At 29.2% G+C, this 24,250-nt stretch overlaps 2 protein-coding genes across 3 annotated transcripts; one reads left to right on the forward strand and one right to left on the reverse strand.

Moving 5' to 3' along the window:
• Positions 1 to 14,576: 14,576 nt before the first annotated feature.
• BDBG_18080 lies at positions 14,577 to 15,186 on the forward strand (the record flags this gene model as incomplete). Of its 2 annotated transcripts, XM_031725666.1 has the most annotated exons (2): positions 14,577 to 14,931; positions 15,049 to 15,186. In XM_031725666.1, the coding sequence occupies exons 1-2, from the start codon at positions 14,752 to 14,754 to the stop codon at positions 15,184 to 15,186; spliced, it is 318 nt and encodes a 105-aa protein (XP_031581507.1). In that variant the 5' UTR covers positions 14,577 to 14,751. The 2 variants fall into 2 exon arrangements, with proteins under 2 accessions (XP_031581507.1, XP_031581506.1); XM_031725665.1 differs by having other exon boundaries at positions 14,577 to 15,186.
• A 6,439-nt stretch (positions 15,187 to 21,625) lies between these two features.
• On the reverse strand, positions 21,626 to 21,891 carry BDBG_18081 (uncharacterized protein; the record flags this gene model as incomplete). The annotated part of the gene is made up of 1 exon (XM_031725667.1): positions 21,626 to 21,891. A coding segment is annotated over one exon (266 nt), but the record flags the coding sequence as incomplete, so codon positions are not given.
• Positions 21,892 to 24,250: the final 2,359 nt, after the last annotated feature.

Here is a 24,250-nt window from a genome sequence, read left to right on the forward strand (position 1 = left end):
TGATTTCTCTTACTTTATAAGACTTTTTAATTATAAGTCTCTTCTTCTTCAACACTGATAAGAGTGCTGTAGATAATTATAATCTACTCAGATCTTATATCTTTATCTTCATAAGATATGAATTATTTATTAAATTGTATAAGACTCATCTCTCTGATTCTTTCAATGCATATATTCTCAGAGAATGTGATTTAAGTATTTTATAGAGTTTAAATTATCTAGATTGAAACTTCTCAGAGCTCTCATTACATATAAAAACTTATATTCTTATCTTGAGACTTAATTTCTTAACTAGTGAGTCTTGTATTCTTTTCAATTGAATTGCTTGCTTTAGAAGTAACTTGTTAGCTTTTACATGTGTGTGACTGATCTCTTTCAATCTTGATTCTGCATCTGCAACTGTTGCATTTATAACTGCTACTACTGTGTCTGTAACTACTGTTTTCTTTCTCATCTTTTCTGAAGCATTCTTCAGAATGCACGGATACAATTCATACAATAGATAGAATGATAAATACTTGAAGACTGCATACTGCTGAATTCACATGACTAATAGCACCTGACTGAGATATTTATCTCATAATCTCATAGACTTACTCACTAGATATTTTATCAGTATATTACTCAAGATTTCATTCCAGTGTTTCACTTTCTTATTCATTTATAAGTGATATGATATTATTCTATAATATCTTATCTATAACTGACTTATGAAATGTCTCACTACTTCTTCTACAAGGTTCACACTGTTATCAGTTAGAATCTCATATAGTATTTTATAGTTAATATAGATTTTATTATATAGAAACTTTATTACTATCTTCTCTATCATCTCTGAAACTGCTTTTATAATTAATCAGTCAGTAGTATAATTAATAGCAGTGATTATTCATTGATTTTCATTTAATATTTACAGTAATATATCTATGAGATTCATTTCTCATTATTTAAACAGTTGTATTATATACTTTATCTGATATTATACTTTCTCATATTCTAATCCTTTCTTAGATTCTTTCACAACCTGATAATTCAGGCACTTGCAAGTATATATCTGAATATTCTCAGTCATACTTGATCAGTATACTCTTAATTTAAGTATACTTATAAGTTCAGAGCTTTCTAAGTAACTGAATTTCTTATGCATATGAGTCATTAAGTCATATCTAAATAAATATTCTAGATAGAGAGCTTCTGCATATTCTAGATCACAGTAAAGTATAACATCATTTTTCAATTTTCTCAGCTTGAAGTTCAGAAGCATCTCTTCTACTACTTTTACAAGATACTTATTATCTGATATCTTATTATTCTTTAAGTGAGAGATCATTGTATTCACTTATTCTGATTTCTTATACTTTCTCAGTGTGTTTAACACAAACTTCTCTTATATCTAGTTCACAGAACTCTCACTTATGAAATCAGGTCTGCAACTGATTGCATCAGATATCACAGTATTCAATTTCTTTCAGTATTTGATATAAAGATTATACACTTAAAACTCTGAGATTCAATATACTAAGCATTTGAAAGATTTTATCATTGATTGTAGATAGACAAGATTTTTATAATTTATAATCACTGTTATTATATATCTGTTATTGATATATCAATCTTATAATATCAGTATATGCTTGATTACTAGCAATTTCTTTTCATACACTGAATAATTGAGCTCAGTGTCTGATAGTTTTCTATTATTATATATCACTGAGTGCAGCTTGCTATTCTTACTCATCTATAGAAGAGAGTCTTTGATAGCTTATTCAGATGTATTCATCTCAATATAGAAAGATTTATCATGATCTGATTGAATAAGCACTGAGAATATTATTACATATTCTCTCAGTATGAGAAAAACCTCTTCACACACAGTATTTCAGATAATTGAATGAAACTTCTTCTTTTACAGATTTGCATCTATTTCTCTTAAGAGATCTGAGAGTAATGCAGATATTCATATGAAATCCTTGATAAATCTGTGATAATATGAGATCAACTCAAGAAACTATTGTATATAATGTATATTTCTCAGTCACAGTCAATTCACTATAATATTCAATCTCTTCAGAATAAGATATATACAGTTATCACTTACTACATATTCTATGAACTTCAACTCTTCTATTTTAAACACACATTTTATTAGTTTAGTATAGAGCTTATACTCTGTCAGAGTTATAAGCACTTCATCAAAATACTTCAGATATTTATTATATGAGTTTGAAAAGACTAGAATATTATTGAGATATATGAGATATAAGATTTCATTCTATTTATAAAGAATTATATTTATCATCATTTAAAAGATGATAGACACATTTATTAGACTGAATAATATTATCAGAAATTCAAACTTCTCTCATTGTATATTAAACACAGTTTATGAGACTGACAGTTCATCTATACAGATCTGTCAGTATTCTGAGAGAAGATCAATCTTTGATAGATATCAGATATTTTCAACTATATTCAACTATTGTTGAATCTATGACAGTGAATATTCATTCTTGATTGTAAGCTTATTAAATGCTTAATAATTAATACATATTTATTACTTCTCACTCATCTTTTTCATGAATAGAACTGGAAAGCCTTACACACTTAATAAAAATTATATGAGATCACATTCTAGAAGATCTGTGATCTGATACTTCTGTTCTTTAAGATGTGTTTGTAACAGAGAGTACACATTCTGATTGACTGATTTTATATCTCTCATGTCAATCTTATATATGTATTCTTATTCTGGCAGTAATTTCAGTGAAAGATCTGTTCAGAAGATCTTCTTATACTTCTTCAGAAGCTTCTTCATATACTTGTTCTCTTATATAGTCTTTATCTTAATTTCCTCTGCTTCTGAGTTCTGTATGATATACAGAATACTTTCAGATGAGATCTTATAAATCATTCTCTTTACTTATTAATATATAAGCAGATTTAATCCTTCTATATCAGAGACATGAAATGTTCTTCTCATATCAGTTGATAGAATTGTATGAACTGTTTTCTTTCTATCAGTTAACTGTATATGATATATATATTATTAAATCTGTGAATTGAATCTTTGAAATCAATTGAGTCTGAGAATAAGATCATATTTCACATTCTACAGCTCTCACACTCAAATATAGCAAGATTATTCTTTAAAATGCAAGAGAACTCTTACTCTTACAGATAATATTAAATACTAGTTATCAGATAATCTTATATATCAGAGATTCTTCACTCAGCAGATCTCTTTCAGTCTTTAGATTATATAATTATTAATATATTATATAGAAGCTTCTGTGTTTACTAATACTTTTACAGTCATCTCTCAATTCTTATTCAAGTGTCTCTTATACATTAACATTTCAGGTCTCAAGGCATTGAGATGAGTGTCTGCTTTATCATTCTCACTTATATCTCATTCAGAAGCCTGCTTTCTCTTAATATTCATAGAATTCAGAGAGTCATCTAATACAGACATCTCTTTCACTTTAAAGACTTTTCATAGAATATCAGTGAGTGTCTCTGAGCTCACTGATTCTACTAGTTTTTTATCTCTCTTACTTCTCTTGACTGTGTATACTATGTGTAATCTTTTATATCATGATTTTGATATCTGTAGTTGAAGTGAGCTCAATACTTATAATATTAAGATTTTCACTCAGAAGACTTCTTTTTCAGAGAATTCAGTGTTTTAGTGATAACATTCAGATCTAGATTCATTGCATCTGAGTGTGTAACTTGTATTATAGAAGTCTGATTACTTATTCTTTACTGAAGTATACTTAATTACAGTATTTTCTGTTACAATTGACTCACTTATTCTTATATATTGAGAATATTATACACTTCTTTCACTGTGTCTGATTACAAGATTAAGCATTTTCATTTCACTCTTAACTCAGATATAAGATCATGAATAAAGATCTATAAATAGAAAGATATTGAAAGCTCTTCATTCAATATAAGATAGTGTAAACTGAAGTGTATAAAGTATGATATAAGATTATTTATTTATCTACACTCAGTGAAGTATTTATAATACTTATCTTATATATTCACTTTCTCAAAGTTATATAAGATTCATTTGAAAAACTTATTCTATATTTATAAGAATGAATATCACTCTGAGTCTGTGAGATTTATCTTTTTATCAGTTATTTATAATGACTTTGCTTTTCTGTGTAGAAACACAGTAAATCTTAAGACTTGTTAAAATTCTATTAACTATCTATCTGTAAGTTCATATTTAATCTGATAATATAATTATATCTGACTTAGTCAGATGATTGCAGCATTATTTTTTCAGTCATTATTAAAGCTTAATGACTTCAGTAGATCTTCTGACTTGATATATTTCATGCTCAGATTCTCATCCTGCACAGCAGTTTTCAATGATATATATACTTCTGAAGAGATTGTGAATAATTATGATAAGATCTTCAGATTCAGTGTAGTTATCTGTCTGTGTAAACATTCAATCTCTCACTGCAGATCTAAGATCTGATTTTCTCTATTCTTATTAATGATAGTGATTGTGTTGATGAAGCTCTTCATAGTGAATACTTGATTCACAGTGAATGCTAATTATTATTTAGCTTCTATCTCAGTCTGCTACTGCATACACAAGGCCTTGATCTTATTTAGAATTCTTGTACATGTACAGAGCTTTGATTCTGATTCAGCAGTTTCAGCTACTTTTCTTACTACTTTGAGTAAACTCTCTGAGAGGTTCTGCATATCTTTCAATTCAGATAGCAGAGAAGAGTATTATTTATATTAACTAGAAAAGATATTCATTTCAGTGATTTCTTATTAATTATATAATATCTATTATTATATTACTATATCATTATATTACTATATCATTATATGATTTCTGTTATTATTATATGACTTCAGTGATGATCACTCTCTCTTTTTATTCTTCTTTTAAATAGAAAGTGAACTTCTTTGAATCTGATTCACTGCTCTCATTCTCTTTCTCACATCTCATCTGTTCACATCTCATATATGACATTTATCTGAATGTGAAGTTTTTCTCTTAATAAGTGAAGCAGTATCAATCATATACTCTTTCACTCACTGCTCTTTATATACTATCTTTTGAGACATTCTAGAATCACACTGACATGATAACTATGAATTACTTCATAGATAGAATTATCACACTCTGAAGAAGTCTGCACTTCTCACCAGTTTTTAGACATGCTATCAGATGTGATTCAAAGATTGCTTAAGTCAGTGTACAATTACAGACATACATCAGCTTCTTATACATTGTACACTAAATTAATTAGTGGCCGCTATGGCCTCTTTACATTCGTAAGCAAGTTTGAAAGCGGCCGCGTTATTATCCGACGGTTGTACGTTCTTCCGAACCACATTTCAGCTGAATTATAGATGAGAATATTTTCTTTTTATATTTAATTAAACAAGATTTTCACTTGAGTTTTATTTCAAATCTTGAATAATATATACTCTTCTTTTATTTCTGTCAGTTTTCATTTCACTTATCTAAATAAGATTCTTTTATCTTTCTCTTTATAAAAGATCAGAATATTATTTTTTGAATAGATCTGCTTAATTCTGAACTCTTTTTTACAGCTAAATGAGTCAATTTATTATCATAAATATTTATATAAGCAGGAACTCAGTGTAAATGAATTATCAGTTTTAATGTTCTTTTCTTTTAAATTTTCAAAACAGAGTTTAAGATCAGTTCAAGATTCATTTGATCATTATGAATCTGACTATTTCTAAGTCTTTTTAAAGCAGCTTAACTATCTGAGAATATTTATATCTCTTTCAAACTATTTTCTCTTTTATGAGATTTTATTTCAATGAGTTTAAAAGCATTCACTATTATAAATAGTTCAGTATCAAAGACTTCAGATTCACAGTTTAAATTTCTGAAATCTGAGATAATGTAAGAGGTCTACGCTGAATAGATTGATATAATATATAGGTCTTATATAACAAAGTGAAAAATGTTAAAGAAGGAAAGGAAAGAGAAAGTGTGAGAATCAGTGATCAGAGTGAATATTTATTCACATACACAGTGTATACACAGTGAAGCTTCAGAGCAGAAGAATAGAAATTCTGTGGGTTTTTCAGCTGAGAATCAGTGATTGAGAATGACCGAGAATTGAAGCTTTCAGCGGAATCTATAAAGTGTAAAGAAATAGTCTATATAATGATCGGGCGCAGCTCACTACATTAGCCCCTCTCTTTCCTGATTATGTGTAGTTCTCATCAGTCAAGAGCCGCAGTCTCAGATAATACAGAACTCAGAGTTCAGGTCATGTGGTTCGGAAGAACGTACGACCGCCGGATAATAACGCGGCCGCTTCTGAACTTGCTTATGAATGTAAAGAGGTCATAGCAGCCACCAATTACTTTAGTGTACAGTATATAAGAAGGCAGTGTACACCTGTAATTGTACACTGACTCAAGCAATCTTTGAATCACATCTGATAGCATGTCTAAAAACTGATGAGAAGTACAGACTTCTTCAGAGCATGATAATTTCATCTATAAAGTGATTTATAGTTATCATGTCAGTGTGATTCTAGAATGTCTCAAAAGATAGTGTATAAAGAGCAGTGAGTGAAAGAGTATCTAATTAATACTGCTTCACTTATTGAGAGAAAACTTCACATTCAGATAAATATCACATATAAGATATAAATAGATGAGATGTAAGAAAGAAGATAAAAGCAGTGAATCAGATTTAAAGAAGTTTACTCTCTACTCAGAAAAAGAATAAAAAAGAGAGAATGATTACTATCAGAGTTATATAATAATAATAAAAATCATATAATAATATAGTAATATAACAATATAGTGATATAATAATAGATATTATATAATCAATGAGAAATCACTGAAATAAATATCTTCTCTAGTTAATATAAACACTCTTCTCTGCTATCTGAACTGAAAGATATACAGAATCTCTTAGAGAGTTTACTTGAAGTAGTTAGAAAAGCAGCTGAAATCACTGAACTGAAATCAAAGCTCTATACATATACAAGAATTCTAAATGAAATTAAGACCTTGTATACACAGTAGCAGGCTGAGATAGAAGTTAAATAATAATTAGTATTCACTATGAATTAAGTATTTATAATGAAGAGCTTTGCTGATGCAATCATTATTATCAATAAGAATAGAGAAAATCAGATCTTTGATCTGCAGTGAGAGATTAAATATTTACATAGATAGATAACTATACTGAATCTGAAGATTTTATCATGATTATTTACAATCTCTTTAGAAGTATATACATTATCAGAGATCACTGTACAGAATGAGAATCTGAGTATAAAATATATCAAGTCAGAAGATCTGTCAGAGTTATTAAGCTTTAATAGTAACTGAAAAAATAATACTGCAATCAGCTGACTAAGTCAGATATGATTATATTATTAGATTGAATATGAACTCACAGACAGATAGTTAACAGAATTTTAATAAGTCTTAAGATCTGCTGTGTTTCTACATGAAAAAGTGAAGTCATTATAAATAACTATTATTATTATTATTATTATTCTTCAATTATAGATGTATGCAGTCAGAGACTATGATATCTACCTGAGAATCTTTAGTTCTCAGGGTTTTTCCTATATCTATAGAGTCAACTATTATACATTTATCAATTTCAAATATGCAAAATCAGAAAATTCCAGCTCAGAATACAAAAACTGTTTACAAATTGCAGTATTTCAACACCTTCTGATAGTTTGAAACCATTTGAAAATATTATAACAAAAGAAAAGAGAACATAGTCTTAAAGATAGACACATTAAATAGATAGAGAAAAGAACAGAAGGAAACAAGTACAGTAAAGAGAGACTATAACAAAACAAAATTATTAAAAGATGATATATAGCTGTTTTAACAGACTATATCTAGTCAATTTCCACCTCTTCATATTCAGATACTTCTGAATTCAGTCATTTTCTTGTAGCTGCTCTAGTTTCTGATAGAAAGTCTATTAAGTATTTAGTTCCTGTCTCAGTTGAGAATAAGAACCTCATATTTAATTGATTTAAATCATACTTCTTCTTTAATCTGACTCTGAGACTATTGTATAATGCACAATGTATTACAATATGCTCAGGATTTTCATTCACATTGCAGAATGAGCACTCTGTTGAATCAAATCTATCATCAAATCTTTGTATATAAGATTTGAAATAATCATGTCCTAGTTTCAGCTGAATTATAGATGAGAATATTTTCTTTTTATATTTAATTGAACAAGATTTCCACTTTGGTTTTGTCTCAAATCTTGAATAATGTATACTCTTCTTTTATTTCTGCCAGCTTTCATTTCACTTGTTTAAACAAGATTCTTTTATCTTTCTCTTTATAAAAGACCAGGACACTGTTTTTTGAATAGATCTGCTTAATTCTGAACCCTTTTTTACAGCTGAATCAGCCAATTCATTGCCATGAATATTCATATGAGCAGGAACTCAATGCAGATGAATTATCAGTTTTGATATTCTTCTCTTTTGAATTTTCAAAACAGAGTTTAAAATCAGTTCAAGATTCATTTGATCATTATGAATCTGACTATTTCTAAGTCTTTTTAAAGCAGCTTGACTATCAGAGAATATCCATGTCTCTTTCAAATCATTTCCTCTTTTATGAGATTTTATTTCAATGAGTTTGAAAGCTTTCACTATTACAAATAGTTCAGCATCAAAGACTTCAGATTCACAGCCTAAATTCCAGAAATCTGAGATAAAATTAATATTATCTTCAGTATAAGCAATGTCTGCGCCTAATCTATTCAAATTCTCATTTTTTAAGTCATCTGAGTAGATCTGAATAGAGTCTTTTATATTAATTGTAGAGATCTTCTTCAAATGCTGTTCATATTCTCTCTCTTTAGATAGTTCACTTATTTGTAAGTCTATGAGAGATTTCAGCTTTTCTCTCCAGAGAGATATCTTCTCATGATCAATTTTCTCAACATTTAATAAAGAAAAGTGATTCTTAAGAAGTGAATATAGTCTATACAGTTGAGAGGGCATTTTCTTTAAAGTATTATTCTCATTTCAATCAAGAAATCTATTTCAATCCAGTTCATTTCCTGAGTTAACTGATGGAAATGAAGAAGAGACTCTTTCTCTGATTATATGATTTGAGCTCATCTTCATGACTCTCAGAGCATAGTTCATACAGGCCTTTTCAAATCAAATAGCAGGAGATGGAATTGAAGCTTCAATTTCCATTGCTTTAATAGAAGATGACTTGAATGCACTCAGAATTCTTCTCAAAGCTCTGTTTTATAGACTTTGAAAGAGTTCAGTGAAGTTTCCTTGATTGTTTCACTAAACTTGAACTTCATAATCAGCTACTGAGATAATACAGGCTATGTATAACTGTCTCATAGCCTGAAAGGATAGACCTCTCTCAGTATTTAATAGTCTGATTATACTATTCAGTAGTCTCTCTGTCTTGATGATTCTTTGTTGAATATGATATTTAAAATTCAGCTTGAAGTTTAACCATACTCCTAGTCATTTGACATTTAAACCGGGTTTAATCTCTTTATTCAAAAGAGTTAGACTTAGTTCTTTCTCATTAAATCTGGGAAAAAAGTGAATTAACTCAGTTTTATTCATATCAAATTGAATTAGATTGATATCTGTTCTAACAAAGATTTTCTTTACTGCTTTCTCAATCACTTCTAAGTTCTCTTTGATTGTCTTTGAACTGTAGAGTAGACCAATATCATCTACATAACTTGAAGATCTCACTATTTTCATCTCTCTATTCTTGAATAGATATGCAGTGTATATTGCAAATAAAACAGGTGAGATTGAAGATCCTTATGATACTCCTATTTTTATCTCAGTTTTATCTTGTTTTCTTCCATCAAAGAATAGTTGTATAATTCTTTTAGACATGAAACAATTGACTCATTTTATTAGAGAAAGTGACAGTTTTAACATCTTCAAAGTTTGAATCATCTTAGACTTTGACACATGATCAAATGCACCTTTTATATCAATAAAAACTGCAGTTGAGACCAGGCCTTCATGCTTTGCTACTTGAATATCATGAATAACTGAGAGAACAGTATCAATTGCAGAACATTGTTTTCTACCTCTCATTTGTTCATTAAATAGAAGAGAATCACTAATAGAGCTTATAAAAGATAATCTAGTAGCTATTATCTTTTCTAGAATTTTTCTCATACAGTTCAACAGAGATATTACTCTATATGACTTAGGAATTGAAGCCTTTCTATTAGGTTTTGCAAGGATTACTCCAGTAGCTTCTCTCCAGCATTCAGAATGATAACCATTTTTTAAGAGATTGAAAAAGAGCTCAAAATATTCATTCTTCAAGTAGGAATATGTGTTTTGAATAATTGAGTGATTAATTGAATCAGGCCCTGCAGCAGTTTTAATTGAACTTGAGAATATTGCTGACTCTAGTTCATCATATGTAAGCTCAGACCATTCCCAGTTATTTTCATCAATATATTCATGAAATGACATATTCTCCTCTTCTAAATGTGATGATGAGTTTTAAAAGAGAATTCTCATAAAAGCTTGACATTTTTCCTCAAAAGAATTTGCTGTATATAATTCATTCTGAAATTCATATTCTAAGGTTGAAAGCTTTGCTACACTTCTTGTTTTAGTATAGTTAAAGGCTTTGAAAACTTCTTTTTCTTGTGCTTCTTCAAGAAGTTGTTCCAGCAATCTGTTTTGGCTTTTTTAATATCTGAAAAATATTCATTTTGAATAGCTTTGAACTCTTCATCAGATATTAAGTGATTCTTTCAATCTCTCTTAGCAGTGACTAATTGCTTTCTTTTAGAAGTGATATTCTCATTTCATCAAGGTTTGAAATACTCAGAAGACTTTTTCTTTGGAATATTTTCTTCAATACTTGTTAGAAGAATAGATATAATCAGCTTTGCTCTATTCTTAAGCATTTCATTTGATATATCTTGACTTTGATTTCAATAGAGCTCATTCTGTCTTTCAGATTTCAGCTGTTTTACTCTTTCTTCAACTGCTTTTCAATCAGCTTTTTCAAAGTTATACTGATTAGAGAGAAGAGGATTTTCACTTCTTTGTTTTTCACTCAGTTCAATATCAAATTGAATGATCTCATGACCCGATTCTGAGGTTTCATTTGAATCAATAAACCAGTTTATAAGTCTTTTTTCAATTAGATTTTGTGACATGAAAGTTAGATCTATAATAGATTTCTGTTTCATATCTTTTCTAAAGAATGTTTGTTGATCAGACTTGTTAACTAAATCTATTGAATGCTCAAAAGTTCATTTAACCAGTTTATCTGCTCTTACTGCTCTTGTGCACTCTGAGTTTCATCAGAGATGATGTGCATTGAAGTCTCCTGCAATTATAGAGTTTTTTAAGGAAGTTATATTCAAAAATCCTCTATCAATTGTTCAGGTATTGTTGTTTTCTTTCAATGATTTTTCATTATAGATATTTATAAGTTGAATAGTATCAAACTCATTATCTTTATCTATAATGTCACTCACTAGAATGTCAGAGTCAGATATGATATCAAATCTCAGATTAAATTGATATCTTGATCTTTTTCTCCCATAGATTGCTACTCTTGATTTTATCTCAGATTTTTCAGGAAGAAAGCAGTAATAGCTTGGATGAGAAATGATGTACTTTTGCTCAGTATCAAAATTTGGTTCTTGAAGAAGTACAAAGTCAACTTTTTGTTCAAATGCAATCTGAAGACAAGAATAAATGCAATTTAAGTTTCTATTCACATTATTTTGAATAAATGTGATTTTTGAAGAGTTTTTAAACTTTTTTTGTTGTTTTTGTTGTACATTCATACTAAAAGAGAGTGAAGATATAGTAGAATCTAATCACTATCACCAGATAGTAGATTATAACTATTTTGAAAAGCAGGAATCTCAACTGCTTGTATTCTATCTAGTTTATTATCAGAGTCATTTCTCAATTCTCTAATCTTAACAGGTGTTTGAGGATTCAAATTCTGTTTACATTTAGCTGGAGAATTGAAGTTTGAAGACCTAGATAGTTGAGAGTTTCTTCTTTTTGAGCTTACAGTTGTGGATTTACTAGCTTGACTTTTCTCTTCAGTTTTAGATTCACTTTGAGCTTCATCTTTTCTCCAGTTCTTCTGAGTTCTTGGAGCAAATACACATTCTTTTGAGCTAGATGCATGTTTTTCTTTGCAATTGGAGCACTTAAGCAGAGTATGTTGACATATTTCATCTCTTTTTGAGCATGTTTCACATTTATGCTCACTAGTTTTGTGATCTCTAGCACAGAATGCGCATTTTGAGTCTCTGAAACAAGAGATTGCAAAGTGTCCATATCTTTAACAGTTTGAACACTGTGTTTGAGCTTTGAGATTCATTCTTGAATCTTTGTATTCATGAACTCTCATTTTCAAACCTGCTACTCTTACTTCAGAGATTCTTGATTGTTCAAGTGTCTTTATATATACTAGAACAGAGGCATTTCTTCTGCTCTGTCTGAACTCAATTGAATTAAGTCATACAGACTCTTTTCTCAGTTGAATAGAATTGTATTCTTCTAATTCATTTTTGAGAAGCAGCATTTCTTCCTCACAGTCAAAAATTTCAACTGGAATATTATGAAGAATGAATTTGTCCCACTTTTCATCTCTTTCAGATAGAATTGTTGTATTCAGTAGAGATTCTATTACTGATTTTCAGAGATTCTCATTCTGAATGAGGAATTCTGCACTGAATTCAGGCATTGTAGTCAAAATAATAGAGTTTTCAAAGAAAGATGGCTCAATTGAAGCTATGACTGATTTTTGAACTTCAATATCAGTCATTAACTGAGAAAAGAACTGCTGATTAATTTCATTTCTAATTCTGAAAATGAGATTTGAGTTTAGCTTGTTTTTTTGCAAGCTCTCCTGGTTTGAGACTTTGAGAATAAGTCTTCTGTTTCTGGAGATTTGAAAGTTCTTCTCTTTTTGTATTTCTTTTTTTTCCTTTCTATGAACAGAGGTCTGAGAAATATTCTTCTCAGTTTTCTCAGAATTTTGAGCAGATTTTGAACTAGCAGGTTTGAAGACAGCAGATTCTGCTACTTGAGCATATGTTTTCTTCTGATTTGAAGAAGAAGATGAAGAAGTAGAAGATGAAAAAGAGTCAGTGACTGTACTGGAAGATTTCAATGTTTTTTGAATTGTGTTTGAAATTCCAAGTTTGAACTTGATCACTTCTTGTAGTTGTCTAGCCTGAGCATGAAGAATTAACAGAACTTCTTCATTCTCTTCACTCAGACACTGTTTTCCAAGAATTTTGCTTGCTTTTTTCAGTTCCTGTATTTTGAGAACTTGTTGTTTCTCTATTTCTTTCTTCTTTCTTCTCTTTAGAATTTCAATCTCAGGAATGGCATCTGGGAAAACATCTTTTTCCACATCAACTGAGTGTACTCTTGAACTCATTTTACTCACTGAATGAAAAGTTGGTCAGACTGTTTCAATTGAGAGATTTATCAGTATATTTTCAAATGAAAAGTTGGTCAGACTGTTTCAGTTAAGAGATTTATTAGTCTATTTTCAATTGAAAAGTTGGTCAGACTGTTTCAAAAGAAGAATGAAAGACTTTTGTGTATAAAACACCTGATTTTTTTTTTCACACTAGTTCAGTAACTAGGTTAGATTTTTGAAGAGAATCTAATAAACTAAAAGTGATTTTTAAGATAAATCAATAAAATCTTTACAAACTCTTTCTTGGGATACAGTGAGGAAAAGTATGATATCAATTGATAATAAATCAGATGATATGACAGTTTTTGAGAGAAAAACTGACAAAAAATATGTCAATTTTTTGCAGAGAAATTGATTAAAACTATTCAATTTTATTCTAAATCATCCAATTCTTCTCACACAACAAGTGTGCAACTCAAATCAGTCAATAAAGAGTGTAAAAGAGAATTAAGTATTAATGAAAGCTCTTCAGCCACTGAAAAAGTAATTCTTACTTAAAAGAATATAAAATTATGACAGAAAACAACTCTGTTTTTAATTCTTTGTAAGAATATTGTGTAAAACCCAGAGAAAAACACCTTACTTTTTCAAGAGAAGTAAAAAACTATTTCTAAGATCTTTTTTTTTTGCATTAACTGCTGCAGAAGAATGAGATAGAAACTGCTAAGATATGCACTACTAGACTGGCCGCCGGGACCATGAATTTCATATTTGGTCCCATTTGGTCTGGTCCCAGTCTGTTTCTATATGATAATGCCGCTGGGACTGGCTATCAAAAAAACATGTAAAGTGACTATATATCAGATCTTAAAATGGAATCATGACTTGAAAAAAATGAGAAAGTGGTCTCATTTGATTCCATTTAGTCTCATTCTTGGCATAAAGTTACTATTTTTAGACATTTTAAGGTTTTTTTTAGACTATTTTTAATTTTTTAAAAAGTAATGCTTTTTGATCAAAGGCTCAGTCAGACCTTGGGGTATACTGATTTTATAGTTGTTGATGTGCTGTTGACTCATTGTCCACTGGTTATGTATTGAATGCTGTTGCCGAGGTATCTTTTTGTATTGTTCTGCTGGGGATGGGCCAGATTGAGAGGGGTAGTACAAGGGTGAGACTTGGTGTTGAAGTCTAGATACACAGGCGACGGACCGTGGAGGTTGCACTTCAGAAGAGTCCGTTGATTATGTGCTTGATATTATCGCCGAGGTATCTTTTTGTATTTTTCTGCCGGGGATGGGCCAGATTGGGAAGGGCGGTACGAGGGTGAGACTTGGCGTTGGTGTTTTGGAACATCAAAGATGGACAGGGTTTTCGCGGAGGTCGCTCCTCGGATATCTCCACAACTACAGGTCGGGGATCTTCCAAAATCGAGAAGATTGGTGCATATGGCTAGGTCACTTCACCTTACAATTTGTATGGCACTCTGGCCCGGGGTTGTGGTGTGGTAGGGGAGAACGGGGGATAATCCCACACAGGAGCTTCGAACAACGTCCGGTTCACGTTTGGCTGGATAACTCCACCACCACACAGGGTATGCGGTCGGCGATGGGGTCAGAATGCTTGTATGATCGAGGGCTTTTCGATGGATCTATCGGCGGGTTCTTATTCGAAAAATCGAGCGAGTTTGTGGTGGAGCGGTTTTGGGAACTCACAGTTGATTATAAATAACTGATGAAAAGATGAATCTCACAGACTCAGAGTGATATTCATTCTTATAAATATAAAATAAGTTTTTCAAATAAATCTTGTACAACTTTGAGAAAGTGAATATATAAGATAAGTATTATAAATACTTCACTGAGTGTAGATAAGTAAGTAATCTTATATTATACTTTATATACTTCAGCTTATACTATCTTATATTGAATAAAGAGCTTTTAATATCTTTCTATTTATAGATCTTCATTCATGATCTTACATCTGAGTTGAGAGTGAAATAAAAATGCTTAATCTCATAATCAGATATAATGAAAGAAGTATACAATATTCTCATTGTATAGAAACAAGTGAGTCAATTATAACAGAAAATACTGTAATTAAGTATATCTCAGTGAAGAATGAGTAATCAGACTTTTATAAGACAAGTTATACATCTGAATATGATAAATCTAGATCTGAATATTATCAATAAAGTGCTGAATTCTCTGAAAAAGAAATTCTCTGAGTAAAAATCTTAATATTATAAGTATCAAGCTTGCTTCAACTGCAGATGTCAAAATCATGATATAAAAGATTACACACAGTATACACAGTTAAGAGAAGCAAGAGAGTCAAAAAACTAGTAGAATCAGTGAGCTTGAAGATACTTACTGATATTCTATGAAAAGTCTTCAAAGTAAAAGAGATGTCTGTATTAGATAATTCTCTGAATTCTATGAATATCAAGAGAAAGCAGACTTCTGAATAAGATGTGAGTGAGAATAATGAAACAGATGCTTATCTCAATATCTTGAGACTTGAAATGTTAATATATAAGATATACTTAAGTAAGAATTAAAAGATAGCTGTAAAAGTGTTAACAGATACAGAAGCTTTTATATAATATATTAATATTATATAATCTGAAGACTGAAAGAGATCTGCTGAGTGAAGAATCTCTGATATATAAGATTATTTAATAACTAATATTTAATATTATCTACAAGACTAAGAGTTCTCTTACACTTTAAAGAATGATCTTGCTACATTTGAGTATGAGAGCTGTAGAATGTGAAATACAATCTTATTTTTAAACTGAATTAATTTTAAAGATTTAATCTGCAGATTCAATGATGTACATATTATATATAGTTAACTGATAGAAAGAAAACAGTTTATATAATTCTATTAACTGATATGAGAAGAACATTTCATGTCTCTGATATAGAAGAATTAAATCTGTTTATATATTAATAAGTAAAGAGAATGATTTATAAGACCTTATCTGAAAGTATTCTGTATATTATATAAGATCTGAAAGCAGAGAAAATCAAGATAAAGAATATATAGAAAGACAAGTGTATGAAAAAGCTTCTGAAGAAGTATAAAAAGATCTTCTAAACAGATCTTTCACTGAAATTACTGCTGAAATGAGAATTTATACATAAGATTAATATGAGGAATATAAAACCAGTTAATCAGAATGTGTACTGTCTGTCATAAACATATCTTAAAGAACAGAAGTATCAGATCACAGACCTTCTAGAATATAATCTTATATAACTCTCATCAAGTATGTGAGGCTTTTCAGTTCTATTCATAAAAAAGACAGATAAGAAGTGATAGATGTGTATTAACTATCAAGCACTTAATAAGCTTATAATCAAGAATGAATATTCATTATCATAGATTCAATAACAGTTGAATATAATTAAAAATATCTGATATCTATCAAAGATTAATCTTCTCTCAGAATACTGACAGATCTGTATAAGTAAACTATCAGTTCTGTGAACTGTGCTTAATATGTAATGAGAGAAGTTTGAATTTCTGATAATATTATTCAGTCTGATAAATGCATCTATCATCTTTTAAATGATGATGAATACAATTCTTTATAAATAGAATAAAATCTCATATCTTATATATTTTAATGATATTTTAGTCTTCTTAAACTTATATAATGAATATCTGAAGTATCTTGATAAAGTGCTTATAACTCTAGTAGAGTATAAGCTCTATATCAAATCAATAAAGTGTGTGTTTAAAATGAAAGAGTTGAAGTTTATAGAATATATAGTAAGTGATAACTGTATATATCTCATTCTGAAGAAATTGAATGTTATAATAAATTGATCACAGCTGAGAAATATATATTATATATAATAGTTTCTTAAGTTGATCTCATATTACTGCAGATTTATTAAGAATTTTATATAAATATCTGCATCACTCTCAGATCTCTTAAAAGAAATAGATACAAATCTGTGAAAGAAGAAGTTTCATTCAATTATCTAAAATACTGTATGTGAAGAGACTTTTCTCACACTGAGAGAATATGTAATAATATTCTCAGTGCTTATTTAATCAGATCATGATAAATCTTTCTATATTGAGATAAATATATCTGAATAAGCTATCAGAGATACTCTTCTACAGATGAGTGAAAACAGCAAGCTGCACTCAGTAATATATAATGATAGAAAACTATCAAGCACTGAGCTCAATTATTCAGTGTATAAAAAGAAATTACTAGTAATCAAGTATATACTGATATTATGAAATAAATATATTAATAACAGATATATAATAATAGTGATTATGAATCATGAAAGTCTTATCTATCTATAATTGATAATAAAATCTTTCAAATACTTAGTATATTGAATCTCAGAGTTTTAAGTGTATAATCTTTATATTAAATACTGAAAGAAATTGAACACTGTGATATCTGATGCAATCAGTTGCAGATCTGATTTCATAAGTGAGAGTTCTGTGAATCAGATATAAGAAAAGTTTGTATTAAATGTACTGAGAGAGTGTAAGGAATCAGAATGAGTGAATATAATAATCTCTCACTTAAAGAACAGTAAGATATTGAATGATAAGTATTTTATAAAAGTAGTAGAAGAGACACTTCTGAACTTCAAGCTGAGAAAATTGAAAAATAATATTGTGTTTTACTGTAATCTAGAATATGCAGAAGCTTTCTATCTGAAACATTCATTTAAACACAACTTAATAATAATAATACAAGAAATTCAGTTACTTAGAAAGCTCTGAACTTATAAGTGTACTTAAATCAAGAGTATACTGATTAAGCATGACTGAGAATATTCAGATATACACTCACAAGTGCCTGAATTATCAGGTTGTAAAAGAATTGAAGAAAGAATTAGAATATAAGAAAGTACAACATCAAATGAAATGTATAATATAACTGTTTAAATAATGAGAGATGAATCTCATAGACATACTACTGTGAACATTAAATAGAAATCAATGAATAATCACTGCTATTGATTATACTACTGACTGATCAGTCATGAAAGCAGTTTCAGAGATAATAGAGAAGATAGTGATGAAGTTTCTATATAATGAGATCTATATTAACTATGAAATACTGTGTGAGATTCTAACTGATAACAGTGTGAATCTTGTAGAAGAAGTAGTGAGACATTTTATAAGTCAGTTATAGATAAGATATCATAGAACAATATCATATCACTTATGAATAAATAGAAAAGTGAAACACTTGAATGAAATCTTGAGTAACATACTGATGAAATATCTAGTGAACAAGTCTATAAAACTATAAGATGAATATCTCAGACAGGTGCTATTGATCACATGAATTCAACAGCATGCAGTCTCTAAGTATTTATCATTCTATCTGTTGTATGAATTGCATCCGCGCATTCTGAAGAATGCTTCAGAAAAGATGAAAGAGAAAGCATCAGTTACAGACACAGCAGAAACAGCAGTTGCAGATGCAACAGTTGCAGATGCAGAATCAAGATTGAAAGAGATCAGTCACACATATATAAAAGCTAACAAGTTACTCCTGAACTGAGCAATTCAATTGAAAAGAATATGAGACTCACTAGTTAAGAAATCAAGTCTCAAGATAAGAATATAAGTTCTCATATATAATGAGAATTCTGAAAAGTTTCAATCTAGATGATTTGAATCATATAAAATACTTAAATCACATTCTCTGAGAACATATGCATTGAAAGAATCAGAGAGATAAGTCTTACATAACTTAATAAATAATTCATAACTTATGAAAGTAAAGATATAAGACTTGAGTGAATTATAATTATCTACAGTACTATTATCAATGTTGAAAAAGAAGAAGCTTATAATTAAAAAGTCTCATAAAGTAAGAGAAATTATAGATACTTATAAATCAGATAATCTCACTTATTTCAATCTTTTCATAATTATAAGAAAAGAATGAGAAGTAATGAAGAAATCAGATGAACATCACACTTTAATAAGTAGTAAGACTGTAGCTGATTGTATAATAACACACTGCAGATAGCAGATGTAATATAGTAAAGAGCAGTCTCAAAGCAGCAGACTTATATATAAGTCAGATCACAGAAGAAAAAGAGATTCAGAGTTGAAATTAACTGTTTATATCAGTTCAATTATGAAGATTACAGAGAATAAACTATCTGAAACATCTGCAGATGTGTGAGACTAAGCTATTTCAATCTCTGATAATACTCAGAGATCAGATGAGATTAGTTTCAATAAGCTCTTTACTGTAGTGATCTGAGCAGATGAAAAGAGACAGTATAATGTATAAGATAGAATCATAAAAGATAAAAGCTGCTAAATCTAGTCACTGAACACTGAATTATATAGAGATTATATAAGAGTAGTGACTAGCAGATAAAGAAAAAGTGTAAGAAAAGAAAAGAGATAATGAATTAGTTATCAACTGTAAGAGTCAGCTGTAAAAGATAAATATTATCATACACATCTCATTCATTTTTATATATCACATATTTAATCTATTTTCAACATCATATCATCTGAAAAACATTAAAAATAAAGGAAATCTCAAAACTTGAGATCTGTAAGAAATTCAAGTGCTGCAAGCTGCTCTTATAATAATACTGTATATATCTCTAATTTCTCTACTGCTCTGTATACAACATTAATATCATTTATCACAAGATTGACTGAAATGCCAATATAGAAATGTATACACATATGTGTAGAAAAATTGAAGAAGAGTGTGAGACTTACAGAATTAAAAGTCAGAGCAGAGAGAATGAAGATAGAAGAAATGAAAGAAGAAGAAGATACAGAATCAGATAAATGACAGTGAAAGTCACTCAGAGTTAAATACTTATAATCTGATATACACACAACCTTCTCTGCAGAGAAGGAAGAGAAAGTGATAGAAGAAGCTTAAGAGTGAGAGAGAGTAGTCTCAGCAGTATTATTATCTTCAATTAAAATGATCTCTGATATTGAAGTAACTAAGAACTATTATTAGTGTATAAAACTGTAAAAGTAGAGATAATAATTACTGAATAAATATTCACTGATCTTAGAATTGTACATATAATTACAACATATACAAGACTTCTTAGAAAGAGAGAGAGAGACACAGAGAAATATAGAAAGTAGAACACAGTGTATGAACAGCTCATTCTCACAATAATATCTCAGATAAGATGTATAAGTCTTATACTCACAGATGTAAAAGAGTACAATATCTGTATTCTTATTTCTGAAAATACAGATATTCTTCATCTGTATCATGAAGTTAAATGATAAATATCAGAGAATAGACTGATATAGATTAATTATTCTGAAGATATTTATTAAAGCAGATATATCTATAATATTGAAATTAATAGTTATGAAAAGTTTCTTAATATCTGTGAATATCATGACTTCATATATAATAAAACTTATAATGATTTTCTTTAAGAATAGAAAAATCAGTGTCAAAAAGAGAAGATGAAAAAAGAAAAGACTTATAATCTTAATACTATTGAGAGAGAGAATAATTCTTCAGTACAAATAAATAATTGTCTCATTATAAATATTTAAAATGAATGTAATAATCAGTGTTTGTGACTGAGCTTCAGATAGTTATGTTATATACAGTTTTTATATAATAAATTGTTCTAGAGATCAGTAAGAAGAGTGAGAGTATATATACTAAGAAATATAATTCATTAAGTCTATGCAACATCTTCTTGAAATGAGAAGAGCTGATAATGAAAGCAGAGACAGCAGAATCAGAGAGAGCAGAGATAGCAGAAGCAGGAGAACTAGACACAGAGACAGGTGTAGAAGATTGAGAGAGAGTGACAGAGAAAGAAACAGAGAGAGTAGAAGAAAATGTAAGAGATCTGATCACATATTATATAAACAATTCCTTCATTATTGTGTTCTTCAACTTCTTGATCAATGATTCAACATTGAGATTATAATCATCAGTGAATGCAGATCTGTCAACATATGAAGATTTTATATGAATGAAAACAAAAATATCAGTATCTGCAGTTATATAAAATAATCAGAAAAACATAATTAGATACTGCTGGAGAAAAGAGAATTAAGAATGTATAAGAAGATAAAGAAGATATATTATTCATGATAGTATATTCTGATAATTGTTAGAAGATAAACAAGTTCTGATTATGTTTCATAATACATTACACTTACTGTCAACAAACTGCCTGATATAAGCACTATGAGAATGCTTGTTATGAGAACAGAGAGTCATCACCAGAAACACATATAATGTAATAGATGAACAACAGATAGAAGATGTTAAATGAGAGAAGAGATAGAAATCTTGAATAAGATAATGATGTTTGATGATGATGATAATAAAGAAGATGATTAAAGAATGAGAAAAGTTAGTGAATAAGTAATGTAATATAGTGAAAGTTTCTTTGTGAGAGTGTATGCAGAATGCTAGTCAAATCAGGAATAGATTACATGATTGTGAACACTAGTAACACACTAATTCATATGAAGCTAGAATGTACATCATGATCACATAGGCATGACTGAATCTGGTGAGGGAGAATGTGATTTGAAAGAATGTATGACTGCTGAATAATAACACAGCCGCTTCTGAACTTGCTTATGAATGTAAAGGGGCCATAGCGGCCACTAATTAATTTAGTGTACAGTATATAAGAAGCCGGCGTACGCCTGTAATCGTACGCTGGCTTAAGCAACCTTTGAATCACAGTCAGATGATCATAGCTGACTCATTTTACAAGATATTATCAGCTGCAGCTGCAGAGTCTCTTATCAAGAATATCTTCAATCTCTCATTCAAGTTCATTATCTTCTTCTATGATCTCTGACAGCTGTCAGTTGAAAATCAGTTGAGAAGAGAACAGATCAGTGATAGTATAGTGAAGTAAGCTCATATGAAAAATATTATGAATTTCTGATAATATGTTAAGATAGTAGTTATGACTATCTAGAACTTCTATCACTTTATACTTAATATAACAGTAATTCAGTGTATAAGATGAACATATAATCTGTATATTCTTAAGATTTAATTATATCAAGTCTTCTATCTTATATTACTCAGTGAGATCTTAGTGAATAATGATTTAATTCTCTTGATCTTGTTTTATAGTTATCATGAAAATCTCTGCTCAGTTACAGATATCTCAGAGCTTTATTACTATATTATCAGCAATCTGAATTGAACTGTGAGAGTTCAGTGTGAAAATGCATGATTTCTAGGAAGATTTTAATACTTTTTATATTAATAAACTGTATATAAGAAAGAATAGACTTATATCTATTAAGACAGTATCTCAGCTGTTGATAGTGATCTCTATATATAGAAGAAGATTATATCAATCATCTTATAAGTAATTATAGAACTTATAAAGATAATTCTTTACAGTCTGAATTATTCATTCTAATATATCATCAGTCTCAGAGTGATAGATAGTTAATAAACAGTATATAATCTTGAGAACTTGATAGATTCTTATTCAGAGAGTACTTATAAATTAATAGCTCTGATCTGATACTATAAATCTCAGTAATTTATATATCTGATAGAACAGACTATGTAGAAAAGCTTCAGTAACTTGTTCAGTATTTATCTTATTATAAGATTTCAATATTATATCTTTACTTAATTAGTTTATAATGATCAGAATGTTCTTATAACTCTTACTCTTAGAGAGATTAATAATAAAGTTAATTACTACATCTCATCAGATTCTATTAGAGATATTAAGTAATTTCAGTAGATCTTTTCTACAGTTCTTTTACAAGATAATGAAAGAATAATAGTTACAGCTTCAAATAAAATATCTGATACTGTTTAATATCTCAGATCAGTAGAACTCTTGAGAGATTATTCAGTACAATTATTTATAATCTGAGTGACTGATTATATATAAATTATGCATCTCTTGTATTATTCAGATGTATAAGAGTTCAGAGTGAGAGACTTAACATTATTTACAAAACTGCAGAGTATTATTATTGTTGATTGAGTATTTTAAAATGTTAGTTTTTATATATAGTTCTGAGAAGAATTAGAGTACTTCTTAATATACTGCTTAAATAAGTGTTTAAAGAAGTTTATTAGTTTGAGCTGTTATATATTATAATTCATTCAGTATAGATTCAGAAGAAGTTGAGATATCAGTATCAGTGTCAGTATCAGTATTAGTGTCAGTGTCAATGATAGTTTAGAGAGGAAGTGTTGTAATCAGAGAAGTATATATAGTGCTATAAGTTGTTTCATCTTGATTAACTAATATCTTTGAATCTAAGAGCTGATGTTCTCAGTTTCTTCAACAGATATCTGTTACATTGAAAGATATATCTTACTCTTATTATAAGAGAGCATCTGTTATCAAGTTCTGACTGTCATTATAGTAGTGTATTGTAAAATAAAAGCAGCTTAAGAACTCAGATTATTATATCTGTCATTCAGTGAGTTTATAAATAGTAGTGAAGTACTTGAGATTCTTATAATCTATGATTATCTTAAATTCAGAGACACTTCAGAGTTCAGAGTCTTATTCATCTAGATAGTATATAATTGTAAGAAGTTTCTTATTATAGATCTTGTAATTATATTCAGCAGAACTCAGTTTCTTAGATATAAAGATACATGATTGTAAGATATCTTCATTATTATATTATAATATAGCTCTCTCTGTAATATAGTCAGAGAAGTCAGCTTCAATAACTGTTTTATAATCACAGTTAAATATTATTAGTAGAGAGATATTAATGAATATCTTCTTCATCTGTGTAAATGCAGCATCAGTATTCACTG

This window comes from Blastomyces gilchristii (assembly GCF_000003855.2).
Source record: "Blastomyces gilchristii SLH14081 genomic scaffold supercont1.55, whole genome shotgun sequence".
NCBI classification, from domain to species: Eukaryota; Fungi; Ascomycota; class Eurotiomycetes; order Onygenales; family Ajellomycetaceae; genus Blastomyces; species Blastomyces gilchristii.